Below are 27,456 nucleotides of genomic sequence, written 5' to 3'. Positions count from 1 at the left end.
AATTTAGCCCATTAGTGTTCCACGATAAACTGCATCGTAACAAATAGAAAATAGATTAGGGGGGAACGGCAAATCGTTCAATGGGCGAGAGGAAGAGGGAATGAGAAGGGATGATGCATCGACTGCTGACTTCACAGGCGCTAGCGCCGATCGGCGATGTCGTCACTGGTAATGGGTAATGGCAAGAAGTGGTGACAGTTAGCGACTGTTCGTCGATCCGAACGGATGGAGTGTATTTTTATCGTATCCCTATTCAAAGTGTTCTAGTTCAGTGCACACTTTCCTCTCCTTTTCCTGTCACTTTTGTGAAAATACAGCACTAGCGTGTCACAATAGCCCGAAAAAAACCACATAGCAAAGATGAGTGAAAAAACTGGTAAGTCTCGACTCACGAAACAGATTTTTTTTATCTCGGAAGCAAATAAAAAATGCATAAAAAATATTGAGAAATATTCGGACATAAAATTGTTTTTGTTTAAAAATCAACGAAAACGAAAGCTTTTCATGTTGGAAAGATTACTCGACGCGATTTTCGTGGGAACAGCTGTTTTTCTTTTCCTTTGAGTTTATTATCTTGAATTTAATATTATTTGAAGAATGCTAAAGGATTATTAAAAATGTAATTTTCGAGAAATATATTTATGAATAATGCCAATTTTATCACGCGCGATAAGACAAAGATAAGCATTTTATGGACGTTTTCTCGTGTCCTTCAAACAGAACACATTGTAATGACACCAAAATGCAAGACATCGAATTCCACAACATTAATAATAGAGAGGCAAACCTTGGAGCCTCCGGCAGAGAATGGAAACGAGAACAATGTTCACATTGCCGGTGGCGATCATAAAGGAATTGTCATCAACAAACAGGCTGTGGCTGGTACGTCTTTATTTAGTCTCTGATTGATGACACATTTGACAGATTATAATAAAATATCAAAATCTCACAGTAACAAATGGAGAAGTATGCCCTGCCCAGCTTTGTCTACAATTCAGAGTGTTTTTGGTAAGCGCACAAACTGGAAAACACACACAGGAACAAAGAACTCTTCAGTTCTGGTTCACCGATACACTCTCTGAAATGGAACACCCAAGCATTGCACAAGAATTTTTCAGAGAACTTGTCACTCCGCAAGAGTTTCCTAGAGGTGAATTGTAATATGATATGCATTGATTGATAACACATATATATTTCTTGGAACTATTTGAAACCAAATATGTCCAAACTAACTGCGAAATATGAATGAGCAATATTTCTATGTTGCTGTAACAGCATGAACTAAGATCTAATTTTAAACTATTGAGAGCAGAAAAATAAATTTGGATCTCAATTGTGTGATATTTAAGAAGATTGTATATTTAAAAAGATTAATCAAATTTAGCATTAAAATTATTAATGTCAATTTTCTTTTGCATATTTGCAATTTAATTGCATTGATAAACTTCATTTTTTTTGTTCTATATATTTCTATGATATTAATAAATTTGTCTTTTTCTATTTATTTTCTAGATTATGTAGGATTTATAAAAAAAATAATGAAATTGATGCAACATAAATATCCCAGTATTAAAAAATTGGAAATAGAATTGAGACAATTAGAAGAACCAATCACACTTCCCAGCAGACCATGTGAGTAAACAATTATTTTTTCTCTATTAAAATAAAAATATACATAGACATCTATATATATGGAATATGAATGAATTTAGTTATATATTTTATAAACTCTTGTTTTTGAATACAATCTTGTTTTGGCTAATCTATACATAATAAAAAAAAATCTATACATAAATCTATACATAATAAAAAAAATCTATACATAAATCTGCATATACAGGAGAAGGGTTAACGGTTATTTGATTAAACTGATTGTTCTTAATGGTTCCTTATTGAAAGATATTAGAGCAATGTGTCTCAAGTGCACATTGCAGCTGAATTCAAAAGGAAATACACACTTGACTAAAACTTTCAGTGGCTTACATATATTCATTATGTAATTTAAGTCAGTTTTCCCATTATATTTTGTGCTCACAATTACATTATATTAAGCGTGGATATCTATTTCATACTTAATTTCTATTATTCACAGCTACTGGTCACTTACTATTCACACTTCCTCCCTCTGAGAAAGTTGTATGGACACCAGGTTCGAGAATGAAAAAATTTCAGCATTATTGTCACATTTTATTGATGTTTATTCTCTTTTTCTCATACACAGGCTAATAATCCAAGCAAAACTGATACACACATAAAGTTTTTTAATACACAATAATTATTCGAGATAAAATGAATTTTGAATTTTTTAAAAATATAATTTTAATATGAAAAGAATAGCTGGACATATATATTTATGTTGCTTGACCCAATATCATCTGGTAACCATAACAACATTGACTTAACATAGTTTGCCCAGCATTATGATTTGCATTGCACTGATTTATATATAATGATATTCCAGCAACTTGAGAGAATTAAAATGATACATTTTTTTCATTTTGATTAAAATAAAAAATAATAAATTATGCAAGTTTATAAAGTGTTCATTATATACTTTAATCATATATTTTATTATATATTCATATAATTTTCATATTCTTTAATCAAAAGGATTTTCCGATCTGTTTAACGATCAATCACTAGAGAATGCATTAATTAGAGTGTAAAAAAACATCCCACTTAACTACTTGACTTGACCTAAATATCATATTTCCTACATGATGTATATTTACCCTATCACACAGCATGATTATAGACATATAAAATTGTTACCCATTATATAAAACACATTTTACAACTTATCATATACAAATAACTTGACATATTATACAATAAATATCAGCTGTTTGAATATGGATTCTTTTAATTAAAATTTTATTTCTTGACAATGTGTTATTTCATCTATATTGATTTTAAATAAGAAGACTTACATAACATCAGAAGTAAAGCACGAATCATTACATATTTTTAAAAATTAATATTTTTATTTTCCCTAAATTCTAATTATTATTAATTAATTATCCATTAGAGAATTACATAGTACAATAACATTGCTACTTTAATTCTAATTTTATAAGGAAATGCATCCATGTAGAGCACGAATCTTCTAATCATGGTCATTAGTTACCATATACATACATATATGTGTTCAAGTTCCACACATACACTTTAGCTGTATCCTTCACTAACGGTTCTAGCTCGACTCTAGCTATAGAAAGAAATGTTAGTTAAACCATGCACTATATTACAGTTGGATGACACACATTTTCAAAACTTTTACATATCTTTACATTGACAAATTAGAAGTAACTTAATATACAAACTTAGATTCATCTACACTTTCATCTACATGGCAGAAAATTTAACTTGCATATGGAGTGCTGTTATTCTTGTTTCAATGCTATTAACTATAATTTAATATTTACAATAGGCATATATACGCGTGCAGCTTTAAAATCTGACAATTTATTAAAATCTCATTAATTCAATTATATGATTAAATTTTTCTTCTTTTTTTTTATTAAAAGTATCTGCAGACGAAACCATCATGGGTCAAGTAATTGAACTAACAGTAGAAAAAGTTCTGGAGCTCATCGAATCTGCCTATCCGAACCCGGTAACTGTGATTGACATATCAAAGTAAGTACTTATATTAAATAGAAATTAAAAGAGCAATATTAGAAAAAATTATATGTAATATATGTAATTATTTTTATAATAAATTGTTATATATAACATAATATTATATAACATAATATAATATTATATATTTTTAATAAATTTTCGATAAATGTTTTTAGGGAACATGGATGGGAACCATTAGATGTGGAGGCTAAGTTAAAAGAACTTCAAGAAAAAGGGCTTATTAAAGCAATGGATCATGGGGCTTTCACACGTGTCGTTCATGAAGATACTCAAGTCCAAGTAATTTCATTAAATTTATTATTATTTAATTAGATATAATTTTTAACTAGTTTTTTCTGTAACTTACATGTGTTTTAATATTGTAAAATTTATTTTTAGGTAGTGAAGCAGATGCCAACAATGGCAAGTGCAAAACAACCTACTATAGCTATCATTACAGCTCAGTATTGTGAGAAACTTGCTGTGGATTCAATGATTGAAAACAAAGAAACCTTCGTTCGTTACACTACTGTTGGTAAGATTTTCTATTATTTATCATTTACATTTTAATATTTACTTTATATTACACACAAGAATGAAAATTCTGAAACTATAACACTTGCTATAGACCTGAATAATAAAATGTAAATTAATTCCTATTTCATTCTCGTAAGATAAATAATGATAACTAAATTTTTTGGAAATATTAGAAAAATAATTCTATCGACTCTTTTGCTTTTACTTCTACATACATTCTCTTATAATATATTTTTACATAAAATCGTTTTTAAGAATTTTTAATCAAATTATTTCTACTAAATTTCTATCATCATTTTAGTTATATCCTTATTTTTTCCTCTTTCGCTTCTCCATATGCAAATATAATTATTGATTTACATTTATTAATCGGCGGCAAATGCTCAAACAATATTGGGAATGTATATTTCACTATGCATGAAACTTTAGGTACCGCAAGCTCACCAAATACGACAGATGGAGTTCCGCGAGTGATATGCCGTTTTGGTAAAGTAGTTTATAACAAAAGTCTCTATCGTTATTTTAATGTCATTTCATAACTTGCCAATTGCTTGCGACCGAAGAATAATGCGGGGCCGTGACGCTATCATGTATTTCAAAACACAGTGTTTCTTTCATGCTATAAATCTTTATGTTATGTTAGTCATTTTTTAATTTTTATCATAACAATTTCTCATGTATTATGAATATTTCACATTAACACAAAATGTTTTTGTACAATTTTATGTTTGTTTTATGCATAGTGTTTTTGTTCTGTATATATTTTGTGTATTTATACTCACATTTTATGATGTACACGCATCATATCATCTCGTTAAATTTTATCACATGTACGATTAATATCAATATTTTTATTTAAAAATGTTTTTATTCTCTACACAAGTATTTAATATATTGTTATTAAAGAAAATATTTATTTTTTACTTCTTTATTATTATTTTCACATAATTCTTATATTATTCTTATATAATTCTTTTCAATAGTCCTTAAAAATTTCAGTAAAATATTTATATTTTTAATAATTGTAACATATTCTATAAAATGTATTCATCATCTCAATGAGAAAATTTAACTTAAAACAAATAAGATTTTTGAATAGATTTTTATAATAAATACTATGTATTTATTTATTATTGGGTCTAGTACTATTAAGGAGATACATCTATGAATGAATTGTTATCTATTTTATCATCACATATAACACAGGTTCCGTTCTACTTTGTTGATTGCCGCACAACGCACAATGTATCATACGCAAATCAGGAATAGACGGAAACATAAACTAAAGTTTATAAAAATACAAAAAGTAAATAGCTATTGTTTGTTATAGGGGAATCAAACATTTATACTTTGGGCAATATCGGTGCACATAGGATTGTATGCACTAAATTGCCAACTGTGGGCCACACCAGGGAAGCAATGACCGCAGCCGGCAATACTACCACTAGATTATTAGGTATATACAATATTTTTTTCTTAACATTTGTTTTTCTTTTTTTTTTAAATTTCTTTATATTCCTTTTGCATTGTTATATTCTTTGTTTTTGCATTCATGTACAGGTACATTCCAAAAGGTGGATTTTGTTTTTCTCGTTGGAGTTGGTGGTGGTGTTCCTCACTATACAGATTACAATAAACACGTGCGTCTAGGTGATGTAGTGATATCGCATCCAACACCGTACAATAACAAATATACATACGTTTATTGCGAAAGTGCCAAGATGAACGAAAATGGGAATTATCATTTCGAGACCAAAGAATATTGCCCGCCAAATCTCGGGCTTCAAGAAATCGCAGCAACTCTTAAAAAAGAGGTCATTTAGTCAATATTTATATTAATAATATTATATATTTATTTGCTGAAAATATTTATTTTTTTTCTAGGCTGAAAACGAAGCATTTCCGCCATGGCAGACATATACAAAGGAAGGTTTGGAGAATCTGATCAATCAGTCGGAACATGATTTTAATGCACCACCACCAGAATCTGATAAGCTATATATGGCTATTGGAGAAAGAGATGTCATCGAAGTATCTCATCCAACTGCACCACAGGATTCCATAAATAAGAGGTAAATTATCAAAAAGAGATAAAAATATAAATTATCAAAATTATTAAAATAAAATATATATTAATATTTTTACAGAACTGATGGATGTTCTCGAATTCATCTAGCACCAGTGGCATCTGGTCGACAAATCGCACGAGATGATCAACTTAGACAAAAGTTTGCAAGTCGATTTGGCGCACTCGCATTTGACGCGGAAATGGATGCCGTAGTAGAGAGTATCTTAGGTAATTGTCGTGAAAATTTTGTCGTAATTCGCGGAATTGCTGATTATAAAGATGGTACTCGAATCAAAGAATGGCAACCTTATGCAGCATTAGCAGCAGCCAGTGTAATGAAAGCTATAATCTGTGCTATGGATCCACCGACCAATGATTAATGTCGCTCTTTCATGTAGATTTTATATAGCGTACAATGCAACATGCATAATTTTTCATAGAATGAATAAGTTTAAAATGGAAACGACTGATAAGTATTGCACAAAGTGTGCAAAAATAATAAGTAGTTGATTAACTTCGATAGGCTTCTCACTCGCAAAGTAGATTTCGCAACAATGTTTTATTTTATAATTTACGTGCCACTTAAATCTTTTATAGATTTTCTGATTAGTGCCATTTTTACAAACGTTTAATTGACAGCATTTGTTAAGAAGTATCTTCCTACAGTCACATTATTGATGTTGAAATCTAAATTAGTCAAGCATTTTTTAAAATATCGAGAAGAATATTCGGTTATCACATTGATCACATATTATTTAATTTCTTTTTGATGTGCTAAAAAAAAGAATAGTGCCATAATTGTTGCATAATGAGTTATGAGACGATTTCTGATAAAACTTATGTATATTCATATTAGATATGTTAAACGATGTTATATCAACATATTTATATTTTTGGTTTGAACACTAAATCAATGACGCTTCTAAAAAGATTCTCTAGGTAGATGAATTTAGTATCTTTGCTTAACTTAATTCAGCAAGGTAGTTGCATTTATATTTATTATGATTACAATAATGAAGCAACTGCATCAAATTTAAATGAAATTATAGGATACTAATATTTATTCTATTCTCAAGGTAGACAGGTGAAAAAAATTTAGTAAAGATTCAGTTTAACTTAATTTTACAGAATAGCTACTTGTATTCGTATTCGCTAGAAGTAAAATTATCAAACAATTACACCAGATCCAAATGAGATATAGGATACCAATTAAACAAGTTATTAAACAAATAAACTGTTCTAGCACTAGGTATAACTGGCAACTGAAAGTATAATTAACAGTATTTATCAAATCAGAATCAAATTGTTGTTACAATATTGCTGGAATTATACTACATGTTTATCAGAGTATATAATAGAGTATATATATATTGACGTTTTTAACAAATATCCATTCGATATTCACACAATATACATCTACAGGGATCATAAATTTTTTTTTCTGAAATTCTTTTTTTTTAGATTACGATGAGGCGTGCAACAAAGATTAAGTTTCTCTTAAAATGTGCCAATGTGTTCATTTAATGTCACTTAAATTCACTGCCCTTACAAAATTTAGATATCTTGGTGAATATTTTTGAAATGAATTTTTTGAACTTCTAGATTAAATTTTTTCAAAATGTGCAATTTCCTGATAATTAAGGAATTCTGCATTTAAAAATTACAGGGTAGTGCACAGAAATATTTAATATTTAAATATCAAATTGGAGAATATATATATAAATATAAGGAGTAAAAAAAAAAAAATATAAAAATATTATACATATATAACATATATGTATAAATGTTGTTAATGATAAAAAAAATCTTAAAATTTTAGTGAAAATCAAAAATAACATAAAAATTACAAAAACACGATTGATTCCAATTAAAAACACCTTAAAACTGTATAAGCAAAATATTTATACTTATTTGTTTATATATTTTGCTGTGAAAATAATTTAATATTCCACCTATATATCATGTGCCGTATTGTGCAAATTTAAAAATATTTTTTATCATATGTAAAAGTCATTTTCGAAAAATTTTATTTGCTTATATGTGTGTGTAATAAGAACATTGACAAACATTGTGAGGAGGACCTAAAATTCACGCCAAACGATAAAAATCACTTGTGTAGAAGCACACATTTGAAGTTTCTATCAAATATATAGAATGATTATGACACACACACACACACACACACACACATCTACAGAGAGATACGTAAGTATATATAAAATTTATATATAGATATACAGGGTGTATCAGAATTCGCGGATATGGAATGCACAGCGTGATAGTTTGTGCCAAAAGAAATAACTTTTCTTTTGGCAAAATTGCGTCTGAATATTACTTTTTTAATACAAAGAGCAACTTTAAGCTAACGATAAGCGCTTTAGATTACGCGCGCACAGCTTGCGCAGTGTTTGAGCATATACACTATTTTATTATTTTGCTAAAGGTTTTACAAGAACTACATGATAAATATCGCTATTTTCAAAACAATTTATTTAATGAAAGAACATTTTCCCTTCGATGACTGAAAATAAAATAAGTAGATTAGATAGCATGTGAATAATTTTGATCCACACATTAGATTTAGAAGAATGGTTTCATTATGCAATAGCAATCATCACACCAGAAATAGTCTAACGTATACAAAAAAAATCTTATCCGCAGAGCGAATATATGTATACAAATAGAAAATCTGCATTTCGAACATATGCTTTACATCTAATTGATTCTTTTTAGAGCCAAAAAAATTTTTGGAACAATAATTTTGGATCAAATTATCACGCTGTGTATTCCATATTCGCGAATTCTGCTACACTCTGTATATATACAGAAATAAAAAAATAATATATAAAATCGAGCGCACATATACGCGCACGTAAATTTATATTATATTAAATTAATATATCTAACGAATATTAAATTAATTTATCTGACAGCAGATTCCTATTTTAGGCCTAATAATTAATATACGTTATGTATGATTGATGAAATTTCTTTGTAGCGTCGAATTCCCTTGTCAATCGAAACTTAAAAGCTTTAAGCTTCCAATCGTGCATTGCGTTATTCTTACGCGCTTTCAATACTAGTCGTATAACTGTGTCTTTTCTACTTATATATTTACATTTACTACTTATGACTATGATAGAGAGAGAGAGAGAGATTATAAGTAGCTAATATAAATTATTATATACGACTGCTTAATTCATATCTCTTATAGAAAAGTTAATTTTCATAATAAACTAGTTTCTACTTGATGAATAGCATAAGTTATTATTTTATGATTTTGTAAATTATTTATATAACTTTAAGTTTTGAACGCAGCTTTCAGTGTCTAGAATCTTAAAAATTTAATACACAGTTGGAAACATTTAAAATACGACATAGCATATTAAATTATTGATATTTTAGTTTTTTTTTCTTTAGGAAAAATCAATATTATAAAATTTTCAAATTTTTATTTTAATGTCTTTATATTTTGAAAAATATATATTTTATTGATCTTTATATGGACACATCCTTATATGGATGTGTATTACAATACGCATTTTGTTTTGCTATACTTAATTAAACATGTTAAATTATTTATTATTATAATCATTAATGGATTATTAAGTCATTGTAACTTCCGAGAATAATGTGTGCTTCAAATTTATCCATAAGTTAGTCTTCCGATATAAAGCATGAAGATTTATGAGAAATCTGAAATAAAACCTTGATATTCGAGCTTAGATATTAAGAAATGAAAAGTGCCCATATAACAGTGATACGAGCAAAAAAATTGGTACTTTATTCTAATTCATAATATTATATAATTATAAAATGCAAAAATCTCATTGCGATTATAAGGACTTAGATATCGCTATTGAATTGAATGATTTTTACGCAAAAAATGAACACGCAACAATTAAAAACACCACATTTTCACATATGAATGATCCGAGATTCATGAATGATAATATATTTCATTCATCAGAGAGCTGCTGGCTGTTGGTCCAGAGAGTAGAATAGGGCTTTGTATTTAATCTGCTTCACAGCAGAAAAGAAGCTGTGATAATTCTGGTATTCTTTCGTGTAAGATGAAATAACATGGTATGACATAAATATGATAGAAATGAGTTTATAGATTTTATTATAAGTTGTGCAATTTACACATTATACACATGCGGGGACGGAATGCGGATGCGATATATACATATAATATATATCAATTTTTAATTTAGTAAAACATGTATTTTGCATTCTGTCTAAACGCATCCGAGTCATTACATATGTCTTAGCGCGCATAAATAATTTAACATTTATTTACATTAAAATTACTTTCATTACTACTTTATTTCTTTGTGAAATGTTCATCGATATTATGTGAAAATTAAGTTATGTATGTGTGACTGTGTATTATTATTAATATTATTATTAAATATACAATCAATCGTTAATATCGTCTTTGTCAATACATGTCCTTGGAGAAAATTTATCGTCATTAAACTTTTTATGCCGTGTATCGTTATTTAAAGTATATATCAAAATTATCTCTATTCTTCGATAAAAATTTCTTAAAAATTTATCATCTTTCTTTGATACAATTTATTTTTTCAGTATTCTCAGGGCCACTATCGGATTTTACGGTTTCAGTGGCCAGTTTCTGCATTTCTTGTTCCTTCGAATTTACTTTAACGTATTGATTCCATGGTTGCTCCTTTGAAGTACCAAAAATTATATATATGATACCACCTGCTATCGAATTGGCAGCCGCGATTAGAAAGACCAAACGCCATTGTTCCATAGTTTGCTGTAGATAAATGTTACAATCGATATTACAAAAAGAGATTTAAAGATAAAATGTTTACGAATCTTTGTGCAAATTAAACTTACGTTATTATTCGTTAATATACCAACAAGTGCCGGCGAGATAAAACCAGCCCATGTGACCATCATGTTAGCGAATCCAAGGAGAATGCTAGCATAGTTTGGACCGAGGTCGACGAGGCTTGTCAAAGTGGCAGCAGAAATAGCACCATTAACTGCTGTACCCGCCATCATGAAGATGATCGCGAATAATGGATGACATCCGCTAAATCCAAGGGCTATAATAAAAATGCCTTGAACACCGGTACAGACGAAGGTGGCCATTTTCCTGACATTCGTTAAACTCATTCGCTTTGTACGTAGTAGCCAATCGCTTATGATGGAAAAGAAGTATGAAAAGATCATTCTAAGTACATGCGGTGCTCCTGCCAGGATTCCAGTCTGAAAAAAATAATTGAGATTTGGATTTTGGAGAAAACACAGTTTACCGAGAAAGTCCAATAAGTGAAAAAACCATAGTAAATTCTTTTATATTTTTTACTATCCCAAATTTTATTTAATAGAATAAACTAATAAAAACTATATAACATTAAAATATATTTGTATCTCTTTATGCAAAAAAGTATTTTTGTTTTAATTAATAAATACATTTTTGCTGACTTATTAATGTTGGATATACAGGGTGTATCTGAAATGATGCACTAAACTTTAGGAGCGTATTCTAGAGGTCAAAATAAGACTTTTTTTTCCTATGAACATGGGTCCGCTAATGAACCCCCCTCCGAGCTAGATGCCCCTAAAGTTTGGGGAAAAAATTGAAAATTGGCTGTACTTCAGAAAAAAAAACAAAAACGTTGACGTTACCTATCACCCTCTCTTGAGAGATAAATAAATTTGCGTTGCGGGTGTTCGATCAATTTCACACATTTTCGAATTTTAGCTCGGAGGGAGGTTCATTTGCGGACCTATGTTCATAAGAAAAAAAAGTCTTATTTTGACCTCTAGAATACGCTCCTAAAGTTTAGTGTATCATTTCAGATACACCCTGTATATACAGGGTGTCATGAAAGTAATCATAATTTTAAAAAATTAAGGTAGATTGGCTCAAAGTTAGAAGAAAAGTCTTGTACAGTTATGCAATATTCGCAATAATTAACGAGAAATAAATTAAAGAAAATTGGCCAATGCGCTAGAAATGCGTGGCGGTGAAGGCGGTCTCACTGTAACATAATGACGGCGCGCGGCGAAACGGTGATTGGGAAGGGGAGGAGCGATAAGTGTGTAGGCGCGCGGCAAAGGCTCTTCCCCTCTCCAAACACTATTTCCGATCGGAATCAAAAGTTGAAAATATCACTATTTGATAGAGCGTACCCGATTTACTTAAAAATTGTTCGCGATTTTTGATAAAAGCCATTTATTTTCATTTTAAAAGGGGTGTGCGGGTGGTCTGTGACACCCTGTACATTTATTCCATTAATAGAAATCAGCAACAATTGTTAGGAAATAATAGTAATAGTTTCTGTAATTTTGTTTGTGAATCTGGTCCCATAAATCTCTTGTTAATATGTGAAATTTTTAGGACAAAATCTTTAGAGATATAAATAAATTAATATTAATTTTATATTAATTTTTTTAGTTTAATAATAAAAATGCCCGAAAAAAAGTTTATATCTAATTATATATAAATTGTGTAGATATATATAATTATATCTAATTATTTTTTCTAATAAAAAACTAATTTATTTGCTATTTCGATTCTTAATCTATTACAGGTTTTATTTTAGATAAATAAAGCTTAAATTAAGAAATATTTTACGAATATTGATAAAAAGATTTTCTATTTATTTTAACATTTTTAATAAGAAAAATCAGTTTCTGCCGATTTTTTATATATGTATGTGTATACATATACTTCTATATATATCCCTCTCCCAACCATAAGAAAAAATTACGATAATTGCAATCAGAATATATTGATTCAATATAATAATTGAAACATAATTTTGTTCGATTATAAGATTATGAATATGAAATGTATAACTTACAGTATTAATATCCCAACCGTGAAGGAAATTGAAATAAGTCGGTGCCTGTGTCATCAACGTCAAGAAACCCCAAGCAGAACTCCAATGTGCGGCAATGGTGATCCATATCGGTCCTGACAGAAATATTGATTTCCAAGGTATTTCCGTTTTCTCTTCGTCAACAGATTTAGAAATGTTGTCCATGATATAATTTTTTTCATTGTCGGAGATTCGAGGATGCTGCTGCGGCGAGTCGTACACGAGAAATCGCCATAAGCAGTACCTAATTTTATTATTAAGAAACAAAATGAAAACATCCAAAAAGCATCTCTCATCGCAAATTTAAAATAATAGCAATCCTAGATGCACTCACCATGTTACACCTAACAAAGATGTCACATGGAAAGATGCACCCCAACCGAGGAAACTGGTGACAGCTGCACACAGGGGGTAAGTGACTGCAGCTCCCACGGAACTTCCTGAAAATTAGTTTGAAATTTAGTATCAATTCTTGTTTCCTACCATACCTCGCCTTATATAATGAAAATAGCCTGCATGATACTTTACCAAGATAAGCGCTAACGAATCTGCTTCTTTCGTTTGGCGGAATCCATTTCGCCGTCATATCGTGCATCGAGGGCCATATAACACCCTAAAATAAAAATAGATGTTAGTAATATGTGTGTATATTGGGATGTACCAGCAAACTTTTAAAAATCAATTAATTTGCTTCCTAATTTTTACAAGAACGTAGCCTACCGCGATTAATCCTTGTAACATTCGAAGAATTATCAAGGTGTATAGATCCGTCACATATGGAACGAGAAATCCTAACAGAGCTGTTAATAAATTTCCCAAGCCGAATACAAGTTTCGTACCATATCGCCTGGCTAGAAGACCACCAGGCAATTGTGTTAACCAATGCAACCAATAATAAGCACCCAATACCAATCCCTGTTCGTACTCATTCCAGGCGAATCGGTCTTCATACTAAACAGAATTGCAAAATATCAAAGAAAATATCTCGGAAAATGTCAACACGAAAGATTTTTGAGTTGTAAAAAATATAATATTTAAAGATATCTCTTCAAAATACCGTAACATTTTTTAATGACGGCGTCGTAATTAAGAAAGAAGAAGATACGTTATTATTCTGGGACGTTTCATTGGTCCAGAATAATGTACTATTTTCTACATTGCATTGCGTAACCGCTGCAGGTTTCGGATATGGTAGTACCATTGCAACTATGGTAAGGTTTAAATTTAATCGCAGCATGTAATTAATAGCGAAACCACAAAAGACTAAGAACCATAAAACATCTCGGCAAGTAAACAATTCCTTGCCTGTAACAAGTAAAGTACAATATTTTATTTTTTAAAGAGAATTTTATTATAAATATTATTTTATCTTGGATATTTTTTAAAATTATATTTTATTTTAAATGAGGTTTCAAAAAAATTATTACACACAAAATAACTGTGAAAATAGTTAATTATATTAAAATGAATTAAATTAAAAGACTTATAATACAATATCTCCAGATTACGTGTAATATTTTTTACATTTAATTGAGGTTTGATGAATTACATTATACAAGGTGTCCCATTTTAAAAGTTCCACCCTCATAACTTTTCAGGATCAACGTTTGAAGGAAAACGACTCGGATAAAGTTGTAAGGAACAAAGGGAGCTATCTAATAGTGACCTTGGATTCGACATTAAAGGTCATTTTCAGGTCATTTGAAGGTCAACTTCCGTTTTTTAAATGGGAATCTCTATTTCTTATTACTTATTCTTGTAGCTTATCTCGACAGCTTTCCGAAACACTATAATAAAGTATGTCTTCATTCAGTACTTTTCGAGTTATGAGGCTTGAAATAATTTCTTAATTTTATATAAACCATAAAATATCTAGTAAAATATTCATTTTTCGATTATCTTATCTTAATACTTTTATGTACAAAATAATGAGAAGAATCAATTGGTGTAAAGAAAACACATAGTTGTTTTTAAGAAAAAATATGTAATTTGCAATTAACAATTCCATATTTTTTCTTAAAAACAACTGTATGTTTTCTTTAAACCAATTGATTCCTCTCATTATTTTGTACATAAAAGTATTAAGGTAAGATAATCGAAAAATGAATATTTTACTAGATATTTTATGGTTTATATAAAATTAAGAAATTATTTCAAGTCTCATAACTCAAAAAGTACTGAATGAAGAAATACTTTATTATAGTGGTTTGGAAAGCTCTCGAGATAAGCTACAAGAATATGTAATAAAAAATAGGGGTTCCCATTTAAGAAACGGAAGTTGACCTTCAAATGACCTTGAAAATGACCTTTAATGTCGAATCCAAGGTCACTATTAGATAGCCCCCTTTGTTCCCTACAACTTTTATCCGAGTCGTTTTCCTTCAAACGTTGATCCTGAAAAGTTATAAGGGTGGAACTTTTAAAATGGGACACCCTGTATATAAATAAAAAGAATAGAAGTATTATCAATCAAGAAGCTTATTGCGATAATTAAACATTTGAAATATTTAAGACATTGTAAAAATAAGTTTTATCAAATAATATTATACAAGTATACTAAGGGCGTAAAATTTTTTAAAACGTACTTACTTTTCTCCATTCTATTATTTTTTTTTTAAATATTAGATTTAAATAAAAATCACTTATTATTAATAATAATTTTTACCACTTTTATATATTTTTACACATACAATATTAATGTTTCAGATATGCGATTCGTTACGAGATGTCAAGAAAGCAAATTTTTCGTATTATATCAATTTTTTTTATGGAAGAAAAATTAATGAATTCTTATAATACGAATTTATCTTATGGCATATATGAGTTCTTCTCGATCTCTCATGTATGTATTAATCAGTTAGTGTCACGGCAAACACTGCATGACTGTTCCTCGAGCAGAATCGCGTGGACCGTAGAAATCTATGCAGAGATCCTCTACCTTCGCAGAAATCATGATAAGATACATGCCTCTAACTTGTAAAAACTTCCAAATTTTTGTATTGTGTATACTTATGATGCAACAATTTTGTAATGTTAACGAGATATTTTTCAGTATCTTATACAATCGAAAAGTCGTATTCACACGTAATTTATTTGTGCTTTATCTAATGCATATTTGATGTGATAAGGTACATATTTTGGATTATTAAAAGATAACAGCGTCACGCTAATTTCCTATAATGTTTTTATTTTATGCCACATATACATATTGTCTCTTAATTAAGATATGTCATTAATATAAACACGAAATATATCTGTTATCCTTGTTATTTATTGATAATAACAAAGATAAATAGAATGAGAATATATATTAAATATATATATATATATATTTTCCTCCTCTATCATATATATATTACATATTACATGTTTCGATTCTCATCTTATTGCATCTCTTGGTAAGACATTATGCAAGTTCATGAATATGCATATCATGAACAAATAAATACAATTTTTTCTCGTATCACATTGAAATCGTACACGAAATAATGATGTTTTCAATGGCATTGCAAATAGCTCGCGTGATTGTTGAAAATTTATGATAGCTACTATATACAACCAATATTTAGCTAGATATAAATCATTAACAATTGCGATAGGGACATAAGCACGAATATATTGTTGGAATATATATTGTTTCGTTTTAACTATTGAAATGAACTAATTTACGCAGATTATATTAATTATTAAGCGTAATTAAATCTGTTTTGCTTGTACTAATAAATAAATATTGCAGGAAGAATTATGGAAAAAAAGTTTATCGGTTTCGTTTCTTTACTTCAAGGTTTATATAAAAATTTATAAAATAGAAATAATTATTAATTTTATTTTATTTCTCACGCCAAAATAGAGAAAGTTATTTCATTTCTTTTTATACATACACACATACATATGTATATTTTTGTTTCTTTTAAGAATTATCTGAATTATAAATAAGCATAAATTCGCAATTAAATTCTTATAAGGGTTTATTTATTTATTGAATATAGATCGATACATCTTGAAAATATTATTGAGATGTGAATTATTAAACTGTAGTATATCATCAAAATAATATTGATCTCTCATAATTCTTTCTCTGAATACTAACTACACATTACCCTTCATCGAGTTTAATAATATTCATAATTCTAACTGATCTAAACTGCTCAGAAAATGTGACAGTCATTCCATTCTTAAGAGGAATAGTTGTAATTGATCAGTCTTAGAGTATTACGAATATTATTAATTCCGATTAAGGAAGTGACGTGTAAATGTAGTCGATAAAATGGAATTCAGGAAGTTAGAATCTGATCTTATTTGTGTCTATCAAATGGATAATAAGATCAATATGAGATAAACATATGTATTATTATTTACGTAGTGTAGATTTTTTAAATTAATGTTACATCATTGAATACCGCTAATATGTCTATTATATATATGAATTATAACTAATGTAAGAGTATTAAATATGTATATTTAAATCTAATAAATATATAATAATAAATATATAAATCACTCAATATATTTTAAATAAAATATATTTTAAATAAAATAAAATCGATAATAAAGTTAAATTTTTAGAAAACTATAAAACTTATTTAAAAATGAAAGATTAAATTTATATAGAAATCAAAATTAATTTATAGCAGACTAAATACTCTCTTATAGCAGACTAATACTCTCTTTAAACTTATATTAAATTTTAGTTGTGCGGATTTTAAGATAATTATAAGTCAAGTTCTTCAACAAAAAAAATTATAAAAAATTTTGGAATTTCTTTCTAACAGTGATTTATATACAATTGATATAATAATATTCTGTGTTTTATTGTAATATATAGTGTACTTTTTACAAAAATATTAATAACAACGGCATAAGCATTTATTCAAGAAAGATAATCATTTATTCAAGTTTATCGATAAAATAAAGCTTCCATTGTTTCTTCGTATCTTAATATGTTTTGAATGAAATTTTAATCATCTTCTCATACAATCACATTCCTAATTACTTTAACTGAAAGCGATAGCTATATGGTGTGCTATAATCAGTCATATCTATAATAATTATATGAATAAATTATCTTCAATAACATTTCATACAAATTTCAATATATCGCGACAGTTAGCTACAATAAATCATGATTAGCAAATCAAATAAAAATAATATTTATTCTTTACAGTGGCGAAAAATTTACAAGTAATCTTATATTTTTTATTTGCTCTACTTATTTTATTTTCTCTTTCTAAAGTCTCTCTAACTTTTTTTATCTTTTTAAACTACTTTAAAATCTTTATCGAAAATTTTATCCAATATTGTAAGATGATTATGATGAAATATAACTGGCTGAAACGTCATAAATTACGCAAACTGGAACAGAATATTGCGACGAATAAATTGATAAGACGTTAACTCTAATAAAATAAGAAATAGTTACACATTAGCCAAAAATTATTTCCTTTATAGCGGAAGAATGCCCTATAAAAGGGGATTATCACTGTTTGTTTATTCAGTATAATTATTTTCTAGTTTAAAATATAATAAATAACTCATAAATAACTGATAAACAACTATCTTTTTTCCATTATCTATAATCTTCTTTTAATTTATAATGGATAAACTATGAATGACGAATTTAAAAGATATGTAAAAAAATACAATATATTAATATTCAAGAAATAAAAGTTTATATATTTATCAAATATTATCATCATGTGTAACACATGTGTTGCACATTACGATAATATTTGAATCATTTTAATTTTAAATAGATTAAAATATTTTTTTAATATACGCATAATACAATTACTATAGAATGATTTTACAAATGAGATTTATACGCGATACTTTATGCGCGGTAGAGTCATATGTCTAAACGATAACGTCATCGTTGCACAATTTCAAATAATCTATATCAAAATGAGCTCATTCTCGCTTACTAATTTGTTTTTATTATCATATAACGTTTGATTTTAAGCTACGTCTTAATAAAAACAAAAATTTACGATATAAAAATATATAAATGCTACATTTTATAACAATTCTAATAATAAATGATACAGTATTACAAAATTGCTTATGCGTATACTAAATATGTATGCCTATCAAATCTTATCGTTAACTGCGATAACGAATTTTGTACTCCGATGTTCTCTATTTCTATCTCTCAGTTGTAAAAGAAAGAGAAAAAGAATTTGGTAGGTAAGAATTTTGTATTCCGCAAGGGAATTTAAAATTTCCAAATGTTTACTCACAATCAGTTTTAAGAAATGCTAAATTAAGGCTGAAATATGAAAAATATTTGGAATTATATTGATTGTATTAAAATGCAATTTTGTTTCTTCAAAAAATGGAAATGCATTGCACGTAACTGCGTAATATATACTTCACGATCGCTAAAATTTTATTATATCGAAATATAATAACAACCATATAAATAGAAATAGAAATTGTAGAGCTCTACGCGTTTTGCAATATAATTTATTAAAGAAATAAAAATAATACAAAATTAATTCACAATTTATATATAGCATAATACATGTTTAATCTCGTTGCATAAATTTTGCATCTTGCATCTCGTATGTATGTACTTTTTTTCGCCAAAATATATTTTTTTACATTAGTTAATTACGAAATGAAACTCTAAAGAGAACGTCAGTTGACGCAATATCTCGTCTCCTTACATCGCAATAATTGGAATAACAAAAATAAAAATTTATTATATGTGATAAATGTGCATACTTGACACATTCGTAATTAAACGGTAGTTATTTTAGAAGAAAAGTATGGGCATTTTTTTTAAATTAATAAATAAATAAATAAATAAATAAATAAATAAATAAATATATATATATATATATATATATATATATATATATATATATATTGACTAAATTAAAAGCATAGATAGATTTTCACATAGTGATAAATAACACGTCATTCAGTATTAAAGAATACGACAGTTCTTATCTCATGTTTATATTAATTTATACTATTTGTATATATTATGTGAATAAATATTGGAAAAGCAGATTAATTTGAAATTTAAAGGAAGAACCAATCTCTCTAAAATCACGCGAACGTCCGTTCTCATGATGCAACATCGCGTTCTATTTCCTTTCTACTCGAAAAACTGGAAAAACAAGTATTTGCAAAAAGCAAGTAATATGGCTAATTACAATGCGATATCTTTTAGTCAGAATTAATTTGAACAAACTGGAGGAGAGAGAGATCGGCAATCGAGCAGGCGTTTTCCCTTTCGCATTTCTTGTTTGATTCTTTTTAATCGTGATTGGTCGGCAATTTCTCAATCACCAGGAACTAATTACAGAAATCTTAATGTATGGCTTGAGAAAAATAACTGTTTTGCCGTCAATTTCGTCTGTTATAACAGATATGATGAAATCTATCGTGTTATTTCTCACTCGTCACATTAAAATCAGCACTTATCGGCATGTTTTTTTTCTGCGTTGATTATATGAGCGAACTACAAGATTATTATCAGAATAAGATCAAAGAGAAAGTGCAAGTAGTTTTAATATTTCAATAATAAATTTCAACATATGTTCCATCGCACAAAACCATGAGTTATATGTCAGATATATTTTAATGAAACATGATAATTAGCATAAAATGGAAAAAATTTAAAAAGTTTACAATATCGACATGTAAACATTCTTGAGTTCTTAAATTAATTATTTGATAACATTCAAATTTTTCAAATATCATTCGGATATTCTGCGGATCTCTCGTAATAATGCTGATTACTGCAAAAGATCAGCAATTTATAAATATGATAGTTTTATCTTATGTACACTGCGCGATAATGATCCTGTCCTACGCGGGACAAGGGGAGCGTAGAACTGGCCAATCAACTGGCAGCATAGCAGCGGCTGATTGGCCAGTTCTACGCTCCCCTTGCCCCGCGTAGGACAGGATCATTGTCGCGCAATGTACTAAATCATTTTTTTTTAAATTTCAATTTATATACACAACAATTATAATAACTTCATATTTATAGTTACATTAAGTAATTAATATAATTTCTCTTAGAATCTACTAAAAATTAAATAATCTTTTTTATTTGATAATATTCAAAGTTACGAAATTTATATGTCTCAAATTCCTGTGTATTGTGCTGCAAGTTCTGAAATTGTATTTATAAATATGATACGTACATATCTTCTTATTGCATTAATTCATGATGACCTCAAAATTTACCGTTTCAAACTTACACTTTTATTAATGAATGTTTAATCATATGCAGATTCTCGTAGATGCCCCGCTGCTGATTATAAGCCTCGCCACGATTTCATCAGAAGAAAGGAGATACGCCGTAACTTGCGTAGAAAAAATTTCCATATGTAAACTTAGTGTGGGGAGATTGGATAAATGCAAGAATATAACTTGGACTTGCTTTCATCTTGACAGTCTTAATTCAGCCTTTAGCCGAATCAGTTCAGGAAATCGTATTTATCTCTCCGGTGTTGTATTGCCGGTGTTGTAGTGCCATACTTTGACTTTGATCGAGAACATTAACAGAATATCTTAACTATATCTTAATAATTTTTGTATATTTTTATATTGACGACTGAAAATCAGAGGACGTGGAAATAATATCGGATATTAAATAGTTATTTATTAATTGCTGACAAAATTACCGCGATAAATTTGTCATTTATTTCGATATTTATATCTTGAGTGTTATTTTTTTATCACATTACTAAATATTTTTTGGAAGGAAAACACATAAAGCGTACGTAATATTGTCATCTGCATTCTTACAAAAGTACATTTTATCTTATATATGTGTATTTTGATTTATTTATTCAATTGTATATTTACTCAATTATACCTTGTTTGTTGAGTGTTAATCGATCGAGAAAATTTGCAATATAAATAATATAATTTCCTTAGGCTGAAAGGCATAATGCCAAGTAGTAAGACGAGAATCGCTATTGTCGGTGGTGGAGTGGCTGGTTTGGTGATGGCCCGTCATATAATGTCCAGTTTAGATACTTATAGTCTAATATTGTTCGAGCAAACCGATCGTATTGGTGGTACATGGGTTTACACTGATGAAACACATCTCGATAAACACGGACTTTTGATTCACAGCAGCATGTATAAGAATCTCAGGTTCGTATAGATACATATATTAATCGAGTAAATAGATGAAAGTCTTAAATATTCTTAGCATCAAACATCGTTCTTTTAATTATGAAAAATTAATTAAAGCTTTTTTATGCACAAGATAAATATAGATTATCATATCGTGCTCAATGAATAAAAGAACATAATAATTCCAGAAAATTGAATTTAAAATTTTAAGTAAACATTTTTAATATTGGATATAATTTTTTTAACGTGTTTAATTAGAATTTAAATTTAATAGATAGTCATATATAGATAATATAAATTTATATTTAATATATATTATAGACTTTTCATTTTAAACAAATTAGCAGATTCTTAAAGTTATACTCTTTTAATATTCGAGCGATTCAGTTAGAATATTAAAAATTAATATAATATATAATTGAAAGAGCATGTGTCGATTATACATAATTATTATGGAGAAATTAGTAGAATCATATCAATGGCACGCGCAAAGGAAATGGAACTTTCGTGAAATTTGCTGTCTTGTTTAGTGCCAGAATTGCATCATTAGATCATTTTAGCTTGCATAGACTACTTTTAACAAAAAGAATAATGTTCATATATTTTCATATATTTGAATTTTCATATATGTAGATAATTGAAGCGATATATAATCGATTTTCATCAAGGTTCTTTCAAGCTCAACATTATATTTATATTTAGATCTTATGTTTATGTTAGTATATATTTCGATAGATAAAAATGAGAAAGAGAGAGAAATATTACATGACATCGAATTCTATTTAATTTCCCTTTTTTTGATATTTGATTAAGATAATAAGAAGTTTCGGAAATAAACATATAAACAACGTATATAGATTCCCACATACACGTCATCTAATATATAAATGCGATAAACTCTGTCGACGCGTGACTTTGCGACACATTAATTAGATAATCGTTTCTTGACGACCAGTTCCGGAAAGAAGCGCACGCGCCAATAACACGATAAATTGAGTATCGAAACGATACCCATATGTACTAATGAGATAATAATATCTCGTCTGTGATGCAAATCAGAAGCCAGATCGAAAGATAATACGGAAAACTTGAGAATTTACACAGAGATATAAGAATGTTTACATGAAATCTATTAAAAAATACATTTATTGATTTAATTCTGTGCATGTCTATTAATGTTTTGCATAATATTATTTTCTTATATATTTTATCTTCTTTGCTAATACAGTCGAAAATTGTACATATTACATTGCCAAACTACGCTGTAAATCTTCAGCTTCTCTAATTGACTTTATTCAGCACTAAGAAATTTAGTTTATGAAATTAAAAAATCTAAATGGCAAAATAAAAAGAAATTTATTTTATTAGATTAAAAAAAGCTTTCTAGATGGCAAAATAAAAGCAAGAAAAATATTTTTTAAAAATAAGTGTATATTTAACATTCTGAAATGTTTTATTTTTTTATCTTTTTTATAAATAAAGCATAATTAATTATATAAAACACGCGCAAAAAAATATAATCTTCTTATTTATTTTTTATTCCATCTCTCAAGTATAAAGTTTAAAACAGCTTAAAGTTTATTTCGAGTTAAATATATACACATATACAACTTGCAACTTTATTTATCGCGTCTCGGGTCGTCGTATCTTTTGAACCTCATGTTAATAAAAATTGCGCGCGTGATCACCTCAATATGAGAGCAATCATCAAGACAGAAAAATGTTTTGATTTCTCTTACAGAACAAATATACCGAAGGAAGTAATGCAGATACCTGATTTTCCCTTTCAAAATCAAGAAGGGCCGTCTTTTGTTCATCATAGCGTAATAAGGGAATATCTTTTGGACTATGCAAAACACTTCAATCTCTATCCTTATATTAAAGTGAGTTCTCATTATTATAATTATACAGTGAGTTCTTATTATTATACAGATTATGTATATGTGTGTATATAAACACATAAATGAAATAAATTTTCTACTACTTGTTTGTTCTATTTAAATATATGATATATAAAAGCAAAAAGAAGTCTAAGAAAAATATTTCGCACTACGATTTGTTGTTCTTGATTTTAAATTCTGCTCATTTTTTTCTTTCTAGTTCAATACTCTGGTAAAGCACGTGGAGCCGGAGATTCTGAAAAACGGCCAGACCTTGTGGATCATAACGTACGACGATTTAGAATCCAAAGTAGAGACCACGAAAATTTTTGACGCCGTGGTATTGTGCAACGGTCATTACACTGTCGGTCATATTCCACATATTCCAGGTATCGAAAGCTTCCACGGTAGGTGCATTCACAGTCATCAATACAGGAAACCGGAGGTATACGCTGGCAAAAAGGTTTGCATACTCGGCGCATCCTGGTCCGGTATTGATATCGCAATAGAAATCTCGCAATACGCTGACAAAGTACGTATGTTACCTATCATTAATTATCTTCGCCAGATGTAAAATATTTTTTATTCTTAATATTTGGACTTAAAATTGGATAATCAATTTACATATAAAGTTATTAAAACTTGTAAAGTCTTATTGTGTAGACAGCAATGGCACACGTATATAGAATAATACGATGATTTAACGTAATCTTTCTTTTGTTAATCTAGGTGTATTTAAGTCATAATTTGACGGAGCGTATTGATTCGAAGATGTCGAGCAACGTTGAGCAAAGACCCAGCATCGAGTCCGTCCAAGGAAACGTCTTCATCTTCCGCGATGGTTCCTCAGCGGAAGTGGACAGTTTCATATATTGCACTGGTATTGATTTCATATATTTGGAATATTTAATAAAATTTGACTTTCATTATATATTCATGATAATAAATTTTATCAGGTTACAAATTCACGTATCCCTTTATGTCAACTAAAGTTGAGATACGTACAGATGATAACCACGTTGAACCCATTTACAAGCATCTGATGCATATGGATTACACGAATCTGTTCTTCATGGGTTTACCGGCGATCGTGATACCATTCCCGATGTTTCACATTCAAGCACAATATATTCTCGGAATTCTCGAAGGCCGTATCCAACTATTATCGCCACAAAGAATGCGTGAAGAATACGAGATCGAGAAGAAGTCTCTATTGGATCAAGGTATTCAGGTAAGACTAATTTCTCAAGTGTCTCAATGATAGGAAGAAATTTGCAATTTAAAAGATTACGGTAGAGAATAACAATAAAAGATGTTCTTTCTTAAATAAGAGAAACAATATAATATATACATGTAATATATTAGTGTATAAATTTATCTTGGAAAAAAAACATTACAATAATTGCCTTTTTCAGTTGAGACATATCAATAAACTCAAAGATAGACAATGGGCCTACTATGATGAGATTGCGGCCGCTGCCAACGTACCGAGTTTGCCACCGGTGATGAAAAAGATCTTCGATCATGTTAGCGACATGCGTGACATAAACTTCACTACTTACAAAAATTATCAATATCGCATCATCGACAATGAGAATTTCAGCGTGTCTTATTGTAAACCTTGTTAGGGTTCACGTAAAAGAAGGAAAACCAAAAAGTGAATGTAATCTTATCGCAAACGGGGCTCCAAGTCGGGCCAACAAACTGTTTGTGTCTCTCTCACCAATTGCAGCACCATTTCGCCACTTGATGGTTCGAAAACAAATATCGTTCCAATCGGAACAATATACGAATCGGACAAAAATACCGGACCCGTTTATTGCTTAGTTCATTAATAAGGGTGTTTATCACTGACGATATGCTTCTACGCAAGACCGATTCGCAATGTAACTTATTATATGCTAAACAATTGCTACTAAGAGAAGATAATTAAAACAGAGAAATACACATCACTATTCTTACAATATATGATGAAAATGTAACATATGTATTTTATACAATAATTATTTGTCAAAAATCTTTACATATTTGCAATAAAAGAGCAAGAATTCTATTTTTTATATCTTACCTATATATTACCTTTATATTGCACTAGAAATTATGTGATAAAATCGATCGTTTTTTTTCTTACCTTTATTTTTAACCAATTCAATCAACTTTTTTTTTACACTATGTACAAAATTGAAACATTTTGCGATTAATTTAAATATACAAGTCTTTAAACATGAATAAAAATAAAATGTAAAACATATACAGGGTGTCCCATTTAACTTGAGACATCGAAGTAACTCGAAACCATGGCGGTTTCGGTGAGAATGTTTTAAACAAAAGTTGTATGGTTTTAAGGGGGCCATAAGATGGTGTCATTGGTTTTACCTTGAAAAGTCGTTTGAAGGTCACATGAAGGTCACCTCCAACTTTTTAAATGGGACACCCTATATACTTTTGCATATTCTTATAGCTTGCCTCGAGAGCTGTCCAAAACACTATAATAAAGTATTTCTTCATTGAGTACTTTTCGAGTTATGAGGCTTGAAATAATTTCTTAATTTTACATAAACCATAAAATATCTAGTAAAATATTCATTTTTCGATTATCTTACCTTAATACTTTTATGTACAAAATAATGAGAGTAATCAATTGGTTTAAAGAAAACATACAGTTGTTTTTAAGAAAAAATATGGAATTGTTAATTGCAAATTACATATTTTTTCTTAAAAACAACTATGTGTTTTCTTTACACCAATTGATTCCTCTCATTATTTTGTACATAAAAGTATTAAGGTAAGGTAATCGAAAAATGAATATTTTACTAGATATTTTATGGTTTATGTAAAATTAAGAAATTATTTCAAGCCTCATAACTCGAAAAGTACTCAATGAAGAAATACATTATTATAGTGTTTTAGAAAGCTCTCGAGGCAAGCTATAAGAATATGCAAAAGTATATAGGGTGTCCCATTTAAAAAGTTGGAGGTGACCTTCACGTGACCTTCAAATGACATTTCAAGGTAAAACCAATGACACCATCTTATGGCCCCCTTAAAACCATACAACTTTTGTTTAAAACATTCTCACCGAAACCGCCATGGTTTCGAGTTACTTCGACGTCTCAAGTTAAATGGGACACCCTGTGTGTGTGTGTGTGTGTGTGTGTGTGTGTGTGTATATGTTTTACATTTTATTTTTATTCATGTTTAGTCTTGTTTATTTAAGTTAATCACAAAATGTTTCAATTTTGTACATAGTGCAATACACACACACACGCACACGCACACGCACACACACACACACACACACACACAGGGTGTACAAAAATATGGAACCCTCTGAATAACTTGAGTACTTATAACTCGAAAAGTATTTAATGAAAAATAA

At 28.8% G+C, this 27,456-nt stretch overlaps 4 protein-coding genes across 7 annotated transcripts in view; 2 read left to right on the top strand and 2 right to left on the bottom strand.

Annotated features, from left to right (window-relative positions):
* Window positions 1-27,456, bottom strand: part of LOC145977255 (uncharacterized) — an 84,033-nt gene that overhangs the window by 26,262 nt on the left and 30,315 nt on the right. The gene's annotated exons all lie outside the window — the stretch shown is intronic.
* LOC145977247 (uncharacterized) lies at window positions 63-10,662 on the top strand. Of its 4 annotated transcripts, XM_083109097.1 has the most exons (13): window positions 63-376; window positions 721-882; window positions 953-1,150; window positions 1,513-1,632; window positions 2,093-2,149; window positions 3,528-3,639; window positions 3,801-3,924; window positions 4,024-4,159; window positions 4,591-4,647; window positions 5,492-5,617; window positions 5,722-5,975; window positions 6,046-6,233; window positions 6,309-10,662. In XM_083109097.1, exons 1-13 carry the CDS (start codon window positions 361-363, stop codon window positions 6,607-6,609), a joined length of 1,851 nt encoding a protein of 616 aa, XP_082965223.1. In that variant the 5' UTR covers window positions 63-360; the 3' UTR covers window positions 6,610-10,662. The 4 variants fall into 4 exon arrangements, with proteins under 4 accessions (XP_082965223.1, XP_082965227.1, XP_082965226.1 ...); XM_083109101.1 differs by lacking the exon at window positions 4,591-4,647 and having other exon boundaries at window positions 70-376; XM_083109100.1 differs by lacking the exon at window positions 2,093-2,149 and having other exon boundaries at window positions 72-376.
* Napi-t (Na[+]-dependent inorganic phosphate cotransporter) lies at window positions 10,339-16,147 on the bottom strand. Its single transcript, XM_083109103.1, has 8 exons — window positions 15,685-16,147; window positions 14,153-14,400; window positions 13,816-14,046; window positions 13,624-13,708; window positions 13,430-13,535; window positions 13,078-13,339; window positions 11,099-11,473; window positions 10,339-11,015 (listed from the first exon to the last, which is right to left on the bottom strand). Exons 1-8 carry the CDS (start codon window positions 15,692-15,694, stop codon window positions 10,791-10,793), a joined length of 1,542 nt encoding a protein of 513 aa, XP_082965229.1. The 5' UTR covers window positions 15,695-16,147; the 3' UTR covers window positions 10,339-10,790.
* LOC145977250 (uncharacterized) lies at window positions 21,498-26,130 on the top strand. Its single transcript, XM_083109104.1, has 7 exons — window positions 21,498-21,832; window positions 21,994-22,215; window positions 23,939-24,080; window positions 24,298-24,609; window positions 24,807-24,957; window positions 25,034-25,308; window positions 25,493-26,130. The coding sequence occupies exons 2-7, from the start codon at window positions 22,007-22,009 to the stop codon at window positions 25,703-25,705; spliced, it is 1,302 nt and encodes a 433-aa protein (XP_082965230.1). The 5' UTR covers window positions 21,498-21,832; window positions 21,994-22,006; the 3' UTR covers window positions 25,706-26,130.

This window comes from Camponotus vicinus, unplaced genomic scaffold, assembly GCF_025532165.1.
Source record: "Camponotus vicinus isolate PSW18456_S1 unplaced genomic scaffold, iyCamVici1.0 SCAF_9, whole genome shotgun sequence".
Classification (NCBI taxonomy): domain Eukaryota; kingdom Metazoa; phylum Arthropoda; class Insecta; order Hymenoptera; family Formicidae; genus Camponotus; species Camponotus vicinus.
Note: the sequence above shows the minus strand (reverse complement) of the source record. Positions and strands in the feature narration are given on the sequence as shown.